Genomic DNA, 12804 nt, shown 5'->3' with positions numbered 1-12804 from the left:
CGAAACGAATCTTATTAAAACGATCAAGCTACAGGTTCAACCCGCAAATTCCAACATAATATTTCACAAAGCAAAAATTAACATAATTGTGAAACGTTCGTGTTGAAACAATGATTTAGAAAATAGAATTATGAGACCTCCTAGGAGACCTCTGGCCTCTCTCTGATAGATCAGGGGGAGTCACCCACTTTGGTGCCTGAGCGACTCCGAGGTTGGGCTCTAGTCGGGCGCCATCGACTTCTTTGGTCATTTCGGCGCCCTTACGTTCCCTAAAACTAGTCATTCTCACACTCACTCATACATAAATAACCCCCCCTCATAAATACATACATACTCCTATATATTGTACAAACCCAATCACACATGCATATCCTCTGACTAGAATCCGGGTCGGAGGGTACTCGATATTCCGCCCCGACCCGGCTTAGCGGAGCAGCGGTGGAGCCTTGAAATAATATGCAGCACCGCCGCCCAGCATACTCCTATTCTTACATAAACTAAATCTAAAATTTAACCTATGAAATAAATAACCCACTATATACAACCCATTAGCCCAATATCTCTTAAAGACCTAAGAAGTTTTTCCTTAAACTCGCTGCCATGCTCGAGCATTCTCCTATAATCCGGCGGTATTCCACTTCGGTCCCTATACGGGGCCAAGCTGCGACACCCCTCCAACACGTGCGACACCGTGAGTCTGTCATCTGGCATGCTGGGCACCTAGGTCGACTCGCGCCAACCAACAGATACCCATGAATCGCACGTGTGTGACCGATCCGCAGGCGGGTCAGGACAACGCTTTCCCTTGAGATATCCCCTCCGGGCTCCACCGGTTAACAATGATTTAAATTTTTCTATCATTTCTTGAAATGATTAATTATATCTTGGATAAAGCCACACAATATTCCATGTAGTTCATTATTATTTTCCATTTATTTTTGTGTTAAGAGAAATCAAATTTCGTATTTCGTATGATGATTTGGTATGCTTTTTCCATAATAAACTCACTTCCTGATCAAAAACAAACCATTAGTGATTCAAGGATATAAACAGGGTGAGGCACCAACTCTCACATACCGCTGATTACGGTAGCAGCAGGGCTCATAAGTGTAAATTAAATATAGTAAGCAATTTCTTGGCCGTTTTCGAGTTTTAACTCCTTTATACTTCTCGCCAACTTCAGCGGTGGATCAGGGTTATAAGCAGGAGGCACCAAAATCCCACAGCACGATCCACAGTGAGACAACGATATTATGTTCCAACTTAGTCGATTCCGTTCATTTTTAGTCTGCCTATCTGGCTGTTCGGCATATTCACCAACACATACGAATAAAGCCCAAATGCATCTGATAGACCAAAACCCGCTTATAATCCTTGACCAATTAAAAACAAAATACTGAAGATGGGAAAAAATGGAAACGCGTTTGAAAGATCAAAACAGTAAGGACCTGATGTTCGGTGATATTCGATCAGCCTGGCCTTGCTATCTTTGCTGTTTTGGTCTTGTTGTGGTTACCTACCACGGTTCTGGAATGGTCTCACCCTCCACTTTGCAGCGAATCAGAGCAGAGCCAGTGCATATATGCACTGCCCCACTGTCTTGAGACTCGTCAAGTTTTCAACCCGACGAGTTGACGCTTGTCACTATTGAAGCACCTACGACGAAAGTAAGGGTACTCTCAACATAGCTGACTTGGCTACAGGTAAACTGCTAACTCGGCCAACTGCTCTCTTTACTAACAGACACACACTCGGTCCCCGCCTCGATATACATCTCAACGCTACGCTTCCAAACAACACCGGTCCTTGTCAGGGTCACCAAAAAACACCCAGCCACTAATGTCTTATAGATGCGTTTCAGAAGTCCAGTGGTAGGTGTGTGTCTTGCCTTACCCTGATTACAACCCAGTCCATAACACCCAAACTGAAAATCATCTTACAAATCAAAATATCAAGGACATGTACTTCGGTCGTTTTTAATCAGCCTAGAGTGCCTATCCTCGCTGAGACAAGTGGTTTGTCAGGGTTAAAAGCAGAGTGAGGTAAGAAGCAATCACAAAAAAGAAAAACAAAAAACAAAAGACTGACCAGGAAACTGTTAAACACGAAATAGGTTCACCTTGTAAATTACATGTCATCTCACAATGTTCAAATTTATTTAATTGAGTAACAGTGTTTAAATATTACTTTTCATAAGAATTCGAAACTTTATCATTAAATTTTGGATGAAGTAGGGACAAACTACTTTTACGCGTAGTTATTGTTTTTCGTATTTATCATTATTAATTTCCTTAATCCTGATAGGCCTTGATGTCTGCATTGATGTGGTATTGATAATGTTTTCTCTCTTCTCTACAGATCATTGAAAATTATATACACTAATATTTTTGATGTTGATAAGTTGCAAAACTGGCCAAAATACACCATGGTTTCGTAATTTTTATCAATAGTTTAGCAATTTGAAAATTTTAAATCCGGTTAATCTAGATAATAATTCGGCGGCGACCCGATTTCTCTATCCGCGGCCTCTATTCGACGGATTCGCGAAACACCTTGTCGCGCCTCGCAGACCGGCTGCGTTCTCAGAGGCCAGGGCGACTCGGTTCTGCGATCTCCGACCTTTTCTCTTTCAGCGATCTCTGGTTCAAGATCATTCGTTTCTGCTATTTTCAAAAAGGGAACGTGCGAGGCGGCTGCCGTCACAGTCGTAGTTAGCAGTCACCCCACTCGTCCAATCGTCGCTCGGCTACGCTCGGCTCGGATTCCTGCTCCTGGCTTCCTGGCCATCTACGCGCGTCCTGCGATGGACCGGATCAACGACGAGGACGTCCACGGATGGGAGATCGTCCGAGAGGAGGATCTCGTCGAAAGGAGCGACGACGAAAGCGTCGAAATAATCAACGGTTATTCGTCCAAGGAGGAAGAATCTTCCGCCGAAGGTAACACTTTTCGAAAGATGACTCAATGTTTATATTTACATGTCCTGCCTTATTAAACCAGAAGTGATAATTCGTGGACGAATGACAGCTCGTCCCACGCTTCTTTAACGCCAAAACGACGATTCTTTGTCGATGGACGTAACCCATTAACATATATGAATAGTCAAACATCGGTTATTGTAAAACTGACAACCTGTCGTTTTCATTGATCATAAGAGACCACTAGTGACAAATTAATTGTACAATCCAACAAAACAAATATTTTTATTCCTAACTTTAAAAAAAGTAAAATGAGTTTATTATTATGATTTAATAGTTATAATCCTTTGGTAAACAGTCTTCCAATTTATCCAATCTTCGCTCAAATGTAATTTCCTAATAATAATATTTTTACAAAATGACACAAAAAGTGTAGTTTTTTATGAGGAAGACTGGGCTCTATATTCACACACATTTCCTTATCATTTAATTTAATAATTGATTAAATAATCAAGAATCACATTATCTTATGAATTCAAAATGTAAATACTTTTTTATATTGGGCTAAACAAAGCACAAAAAATGTAATATTAACTGCTTTTGTTGTTCTTAAAGTGGCACACACTTTAAACGAAAATATGATACAACAAGGGAAAACCTGTCATTGTTATTGATCAAAAGAGACCACTAGTGACAAATTAATTGAAAAAAAAAGAAAAAAAAACGAAACAAAATCATATGCTATTTTCATATGTAACTTTAAAAAAAGTAAAATGAGGTTATTATTATGATTTAATATTTATAATCCTTTGGTAAACAGACCTTCCCATTTCTGGAATCTTCATTCAAATGCACTTTCCTAATAATAGTAGCTTTTTTTCAAAATGACACGTGGCTACAAAAATGAATTTTATTTTGGAAGAAGACTATTGCTATTGATCAAAAGAGACCACTAGTGACAAATTAATTGTACAATCCAACAAAACAAATCCTATTTATATTCGTAACTTAAAACTAATTTTAAGTTAATTTTAATTAACTCCTATTTAAAACGTAACTTAAAAAGTAAAATGAGTTTATTATTATGATTTAATATTTATAATCCTTTGGTAAACAGTTTTCCCATTTATGGAATCTTCACTCAAATGTAATTTCCTAATAATTATATTTTTACAGAATGACACAAAAAGTGTAGTTTTTTAGGAGGAAGACTGGGCTCTATATTCACACACATTTCCTTATCATTTAATTTAATAATTGATTAAATCATCAAGAATCACATTATCTTATGAATTCAAAATGTGAATACTTTTTTATATTGGGCTAAACAAAGCACAAAAAATGTAATATTATCTGCCTTTGTTGTTCTTAAAGTGGCACACACTTTAAACGACAATTTGATACAACAAGGGAAAACCTGTCATTGTTATTGATCAAAAGAGACCACTAGTGACAAATTAATTGGAAAAAAAAGAACAAAGAACAAAATCCTATGCTATATATGTAACTTAAAAAAAAGTAAAATGGGATTATTACTATGATTTAATATTTATAATCCAGACCTTCCCATTTCTGGAATCTTCATTCAAATGTACTTTCCTAATAATAGCTTTTTTCAAAATGGCACGTGGCTACAAAAAATGAATTTTATTTTGGAGGAAGACTATTGCTATTGATCAAAAGAGACCACTAGTGACAAATTAGTTGAAAAAAAGAAAGAGAACGAAACAAAATCATATGCTATTTACATATGTAACTTAAAAAAAAGTAAAATGAGGTTAGTATTATGATTTAATATTTATAATCTTTTGGTAAACAGACCTTCCCATTTCTGGACTCTTCGTTCAAATGTACTTTCCTAATAATAATTGCTTTTTACAAAATGACACTTGCTACAAAAAGCGTTTTCTTTAGGATGAAGGCTGAGCTCTACATCCACACACATTTCCTTTTCATTTAATTTAATAATTGATTAAATCATCAAGAACCACATTATCTTATGAAGTTTGAATGTAAATATCTTTTTATATTTTGCTAAAAAAAGGACAAAAAATGTAATATTAACTGTCTTTGTTAAAGTTGTTCTTAAAGTGGCACACACTTTAACTGACAAGCTTTAGACAATATGATACAACAAGCCTGTCATTGTTATTGATCATAAGAGACCATTAATGACATTTAATTGGAAAGACCAAACAAAATCAAATGATGTTTATATACATAACCAAAAAAAGTAAATTGAGGTTATTATTAGGATTTAATGGAATATTCATTCAAATATTAATTGATTTGTAATATATGTCATATTAATTGATGACATGTAATATTAATTGATTTGTACAAAATGTCACTTTGCTACAAAAAATGTATTTTCTGTAAGTGGAAGACTGGTCTCTTACATTCACACATCTTTCCTTAACATTTAATTTAATAATTGCTTAAAATATCAAGAACCTCGCTATCATATGAATTCTAAATGGAAATACTTTTTTTATATTGTACTAAATAAAGCACAAAAATATGTAATATTAACTGGCTTGTTGTTCTTGGTTCTTAAAACCTTAACTGACAAGCTTTAGACAATGTGATACAACAAGTGACAACCTATTATTATTATTGATCATAAGAGACCATTATTGACAAATTAAAAATTGGAAAACCAAACAAAATCATATATTATTTATATTAACTTAAAAAATGTAAAATGAGGTTATTATTATGATTTAATATTTATAATCCTTTGGTAAACAGATCTTCCCATTTCTGGAATTTTCATTCAAATGCAATTTCCTAATAATATTTGGGTTTTACAAATGTCACTTTGCTACAAAAAAGAATTTTATTGAGAAGGAAGTCTGGTCTCTTACATTCATTTCACACACCTTTCCTTAATATTTAATTTAATAATTGCTTAAAACATCAAGAACCCCGCTATCATGAATTATAAATGTAAATACTTTTTTTTATATTGTGCTAAATAAAGTACCAAAAAATTTAATATCAGCTGTCTTCATTGTTCTTGAAGTGGCACACAATTTAAATGACAATGTGATACAAAAAATGACAACCTGTCATTGTTATTGACCATAAGACACCACTAGTGACAAATTAATTGGAAAAAGCCAAATAAAAATGATATTTATATATAACTTTAAAAAAAAGTAAAACGAGATTGTTATAATTTAATATTTATAATCCTTTGGTAAACCAGGTCTTCCCATTTCTGGAATATTCATTCAAATGTGATTGCTTAATAATAATGGCTTTTTACAAAATGTCACGTGGCTACAAAAAATGAATTTTATTTAGGAAGAAGACTATTGCTATTGATCAAAAGAGACCACTAGTGACATATTAATTGGAAAAACCTAACAAAATCATATGTTACTATAAACGTAACTTAAAAAAAAGTAAAATGAGGTTATTATGACTTAATATTTATCATCTGTTTGTTTCCAAACACTACCATGACCTAAACCATTTATGGAATATTTACTCAAATTTATTTCATAATAACATTACATTTATACAAAATGTCACTTTGCTACAAAAAGTGTATTTTCTTTAGGAGGAAGACTTGGGTCTTCCACTCACACATAATTATTTAATAGTTAATTACATATTCAATTAAATCATCAAGTACTGTGCTATCCATGGCATTCATATAAATTTAAATAGATTTACAGAAAATGTTAAATGATATGCAGACAAAATGTAAAATAAACTGTTTTTGTCGTTTTTAAAGTGATACGTAAATGACAGCTGCCTTTTGATCACATGATGTCACAAGTGACGGACGAGCTGTCGAATATTGGAATTTATTTCCTAATAATGTTCGATTTAATTGATGAAAATGTAGGTTTATTAAATATTTGCAGCTTTTTTGGTTTAGAAGATAGTCTGTTATTTAGATTCATTTTATTCGAACTGCTTTGCTATCTGATGACCAGCAACTGAATTAAAGTTTTTTTTTTTATATTGTGCCAAGCAAAGTATAAATATAATTTATATTAAAAAAGTGATTTTTCAAGTGGCAAGGAGTGTTTGTTTATAAGAGATCGTAAGCGACAGCTCAAGCTGCCTGCCCAATTTTTGATTGACTGTCCTCAATAATTCTACAATGCTATTTTATGTCATACAAGTTTAAATATATTTTAGCAATATGTGTATCATGTTATAAGCGTAAATAAATTTTATTTTCCAAATTTGTCATGTTCTTATCAATAAACGAGCTATTGTGACTGTTTTATTCAGTTTATTTGTTTATTTAAATTTGATATGAATTAATAATAAGGAATCAGAAGTGACAAGCTGCCAAGTTAAAGATCTCTTGCATTCATGCATATTTCATTAACAATTATTTGATAGGTATTCATCTAAATTTAAATTATTATTATTTTTTTTATGTTAAGGACAAATAAAACTCAATGTAAACATTTTTTACATTCTTATCAATAGGTGAAAAATTGTGGGCGGTTGTTAAATTACACAATTCTTCATATTTGAAATTGATTTGAACTGATAAATTGTATTATGAATAAGAAATGAAAAGTGAAGTTGTCATTGATCGTAAGGAATCATAAATCAGTTCAATTGAAATTTTATCCAATTTGCCAGGTTTTATGTTGATTTTATATTAAAGTTTTAAATTTTCCCATAAGTTTTTTTAACAATGCCACTTGGTTACAAAAAGTATATATTCTTTAGTGATCTCTTGCTGCAGGTACGAGTACATACAGCCCTAATTTAGAATGGATGAGTGAAAGATCTCGTCGTCTCTACAACATAATCGTCTATTCCAAAATAAACTCTTAAATTTATTATGGTCAAAGCCATAAGTACCAATACTGTATGTAGATGTTAATATTTGTTAAACAATTATATCATTAAACATGTTTCAAAGTACTGAAGACGGAGATACTTACACTCCTTGATAGCTTGAAAAAGGAACTGACTATATAATTATAATATTAAAGCTGATATCAATCATATCAAGATAATGTATATATTAAAAAAAGTTTTATTTGACTAGAGTGTGATTTACCTTGTCCTTCGTAATTGAAAAAGAACTTGAAGCTTAGAAATCAAACTTGACCTTATTCTTTCTTTTCAGAACAATTTACATGATAAAAAAATCAAAATGTTAAATAATGTTTTTTTTACAGATGATGATGAGTGTGAATCTCCAGATCATTTAGGGTTAGGTAACTGCATCACACCAGTGCAAACAGGTGGTCAACTTGTCCTTCTGCAAGATGAACTTACAGGTTCATCTGCCACTGTCAGCTTTCAGGATGTTGTAGAGACAGTCGTTGTAGTAATTGCCATTTCATCAATGGGGCTAGCAGTCACCTCTGCTGTTATGAATAGAGAAGGTAATTTTTTAATTTGACCCTGTATGTATCAAATCATGTCCACGACCTTAATATACCCTACTCGACACCATCCTATCCGATATCACAACTTCCACAAATCCCAGTCAACTTTAACTCGCACATCCAACAGCTCTCATCTCGCCCATTCCCCTCAAACCCTCCATGAAATCTAAAGAGATCAAGAGATCTGCCTAGTGAACATAGTGAAAGGAAAATATAATACAATCTAATTGTCTGATTATACAAAATTGCGGGTTGTAGTAACATTAAAGGAAAAAACTTTCAAGTCTTTGTTAATTGTATTTTTTCAGGATTAATTTTTCTTGATTAAGTGAGATTTTATAGCACTTTTGTAAATTATTTAACTCAGATCAACATATGTTATTTTTTCATATACATTATTTGCTCATAGGTAGAATAATGTAGTAATGATACATAATTAAATATGATTAATTAATACGTTTTGTATATTAATGCAATATGTACTTTTTTTCCAGATGTTGTTGCACGTCAGATTCAAAAGTTCCATTTGGACAACATGGATCTCAGAGAACAAATTAATTATTTGAAAAAAGGTAACATTTTGATGTGAACATCACTTTCTTTCTAACTATTAAAAATAAATTAAAAATTAATATTGACTTTTTTAGTAATTCAAGATTTAAAAAGTTTACAAATCCCCAAATACAAACCGGAAGAAGGTGAATTAATGGGATTCAAAACTAGTGCTGAAGATCCCTTACAACCTTCTCATCCGTTTTCCAATCAAGTGAGAAATGATTATAATGAGAAAATACACGTGGAGGAACATGCTAGCAGGATGGATACAGAGGATAAAGTAAACATGGAAAATTTCACCCAAGGAAATTCTTTTGAAAGTCCCTTGCCAAATATAGCAGACGATTTCATTTCCAGAGGAGAATTGTTTAAACACTCTATCAAAACAGATATTGATCTCTTGAACAATCAAGTCGCGCAGAGTATACTCAAAACTTCATTGAGCATTAAAAACATCCTTTATGAAAAGATTTGCTTGTTGGGCCCATATTTTGTGTTGAGTGAAGAAGATTGTAAAAAACATTTACCAGACTTGATAAACAAAGAACCTGTAATACTTCAAAACATCAGTCAACTTGTAGAAATTTCTAATAACATTTCTGCTATTATAAATGGAGTTGCTAAGGAAGTTGCTTTCTCCTGGATGGAACTGTATGTTAATTTATTTGAGAATAGGTTAAACAAAATTTCTAATGATATTAACCAAAATATTAATGTTAATAATGAAATTATGACAAATATATTAAATCATGTAACCTCCAAAAATAACTCTCAATATGTCACTTTGAATGAGAAACATCATTGTAAAAAAATGTGCTCTAGAATAAAGCAGAAAAAAAGGGAAACTGATAAAACTTATAATAAAAAAGCAGAAAATTTTGATAAGCAACATAAGAACAAGAAAGAGAAAACAGAAAAAAATGGAAAATATAAAAAAGTGAGGCAACCTCAAGATAAGAAAAAATTGAAAAAACAGAATAATAAATTTGAACATAAGAATTTAAAAAAACAACCACACCATCATAAACATAAGAAAGAAAACGATGACAATTACAAAGGAAAATTTTATTTTGATAAAACCAAATGGAAATTTGTCACTAAGGGTGGGAAAATAAATAAAAACACAATGCATAAAAGAAAGGAAAAACATTGTTGTGGCATTGGAAACTGCAGTTTTAAATATGGTTGTTCAATAAATATGACATTTGACAACATGAAGCCTGAAAAGAACTGGTATATTGACATGGGTAATCATCGTTCAAGTAAACGATTTGAAGAGTCAAGAATTGAGTGGGTGTTCGACAGAGCAAAAGGTCGAAGATTTATGAAGAGTTAAAGTTTTATTTTGTTTATAATACGTTTTGCACAAAAAGGTTATATTTTAAATTAAAATGTAAGTATTTTACTGGTACAGTAACTTATTGTTAAAAACGAATGGTATGACTAATATCATTGATTATGGATCTGTTTTTATTTATTTATTTATTTTTTGTTTTTAAGAATAGTTATACCACAAATGTGATTTGTAAAAATATTAGTTGTATAAATGTAGATATTTTAAACTTTTACCACTAATTAGTTTTGTTTTCTTTACCACACTGAAGTGTATTATAAAGCTTTAAATTTTCACAATTACCTGAATTTAATTTTAAATAAATTGTTTTTAATATTGCTTTTTTGTCTCATTCTTATTTTTTGGAGTGAATAACAATTTATGTAAAATTAGATGTTCCCTTTTGTTTTTAATTACGGTAACATCAGTCAATTCCTACCCTATTAGAAAATTCAGCTGATGATTAAAGCTACATTGGCCGCTAGAACTTTACAGTGTAAATTAATGGAAAGATTTCAGTGAGAAGGAATGTTAATACTGGGCAACTTCTACATGTGATTCAAACGACTTAATCAAAAGCTTAAGAAAATATTTATTTAAATAGTTATAGTAAAGTTATGCTATTCAATCAGAACAAGTAACAATTAAATTAAATTATATTTTTTCATTATGTTATTTTAATTTTTTTTTAAAGTTTCTGTATTACAATTAATTAAGGTTTTCTAGTTGAGATAAAAAAGTCAATGGCACGAGCGGGATTCGAACCCAAGATCTTCGGCTAGATACGCCGTTGCTCTACCACTTGGGCTATCGTGACCTCGATTCACTAGGACACTAACTTCCCATCTTAACCCCACCTTTTGAATTTTCCCTCCTTTTTGCCATTTTTCAAGTGTCGTGTAATCGGATTGGATTCTCGGCGACAAATGAAATGGCCACGGAGAGCTTTAGTGAAGTATACTTCATTTTAAATCATTAAATTCACTAATTTCGTGATCCACTTGACCAATTAATATATTACAATTAATTAAGGTTTTTAGTTGAGATAAAATAGTCAATGGCATGAGCATTGTAATATATTAATTGGTCAAGCTGACCACAAAATTAAAGAATTTAATGATTGAAAATGAAGTATACTTTACTAAAGCTCTCCTGGCCATTTCATTTGTCGCCGAGAATCCAATCCGATTACACGACATTTGAAAAATGGCAAAAAGGAGGGAAAATTCAAAAGGTGGGGTTGAGATGGGAAGTTGGTGTCCGAGTGGATCGAGGTCACGATAGCTCAAGTGGTAGAGCAGCGGCGTATCTAGCCGAAGATCGTGGGTTCGAATCCCGCACGTGCCATGACTTTTTTATCTCAACTAGAAAACCTTAATTAATTGTAATGTATTAATTGGTCAAGCGGACGACAAAATTAGTGAATTTTCTGTATTACAATTTTTCTCTTTTTTCTTTTAATTTAATAATTTTTAATTCTTTTAATAAATTGATATTATTTTCTTGTCCCACATAAGACTAAAAGTTATAACAAATTTTGTTTAACAACAAATTTAAAAAGAGGTTTAAATAATGCGATTGATTTGAATATTATTTGACCTAAGTAAAACCATGAACTTTTTTCTGTAAAGCTCAAGTTAATTCCAGTCAAAGCCAAGTCGAGCAATTTTCGCCATGAATGTTGTGATATCTAATCTTCACCAATCTGATCTTAGCGTAACGTTTGGATTGTATGGTAAGTGTGAACAGTGCTGCATCGACCCCTTTTGTAATTGGTGCAGATTGAGAGCGAACAGTGGCTTAAGCATTTATCTACAGACCCTCAAAGCAAATATTTTTTCACCACTAAACCGCAATGTTAAAAATGTTTAAAACATTTGCCTCTGATCCAGTTTTAAGTATAAAATGTTTTCGTTTTTTAATTACCATTGGTGTCATTACAAATTAAATCCATGTAGATATGGTAAAATTCCTAAAACAATTAATTCTTCACAAGTTAACTTAGCAAAACAGCAAACAATACAAAACACTAGTATTCTTATACAAATGATTAGTATTTAGTAAATTATGTTAATGAACCTTTCCAGAAATTAAAACACGTAACAGAATCACAGCGTATTACTTCCAAGCACTTTATAATAATTTATGGCATATCAAATTTTTATAAACTATAAAATGTACTTAACCAACTAACATTTTATAAAAAGTGATGGAAAATCGCAAATATTTACAACATTAATTTTTTTAATGCTAGTTAGAATAGTGATGTGTCATACATAATGTTGTCACACATGTCTAAAAAGCATTTTGGCATTACCCCGTCTTCAGTCATTCATTGGATGGTCTGCGTGTTATTTTAGTGTGTCCTTTTTATTCACTAGAAAATGAATGACTGGAGTTTATTAATAAATTTTGATATTTTCTCCCTGGTGTCTGCAGGGTGATGATTCTGTAGTTTGGGGTTTTTCTGAACGGTTTAGACCGTTTATAGCCATGGGTGCCCAGCAGAAAATAGGAATACCAAAATAATTGAAAATTTCCAAACTATAGATTAATCGATTGTGTTATTCATTGCGAGTTTAATTATAATAATCAGCACTGGCAGAGTTCTATGTACACA

At 32.1% G+C, this 12804-nt stretch overlaps 1 protein-coding gene across 1 annotated transcript; it reads left to right on the top strand.

The window, feature by feature from the left end:
- Positions 1-2453: 2453 nt before the first annotated feature.
- On the top strand, positions 2454-10523 carry LOC106663943. Its single transcript, XM_014389200.2, has 4 exons — positions 2454-2939; positions 8084-8293; positions 8791-8868; positions 8944-10523. Exons 1-4 carry the CDS (start codon positions 2804-2806, stop codon positions 10185-10187), a joined length of 1668 nt encoding a protein of 555 aa, XP_014244686.1. The 5' UTR covers positions 2454-2803; the 3' UTR covers positions 10188-10523.
- Positions 10524-12804: the final 2281 nt, after the last annotated feature.

Source organism: Cimex lectularius, unplaced genomic scaffold (assembly GCF_000648675.2).
Source record: "Cimex lectularius strain Harlan isolate CLEC.00 unplaced genomic scaffold, Clec_2.1 scaffold7, whole genome shotgun sequence".
In the NCBI taxonomy this organism is placed as follows: domain Eukaryota; kingdom Metazoa; phylum Arthropoda; class Insecta; order Hemiptera; family Cimicidae; genus Cimex; species Cimex lectularius.
The sequence above is the reverse complement of the archived record's forward strand: the minus strand, read 5'-3'. Positions and strand labels throughout refer to the sequence as shown.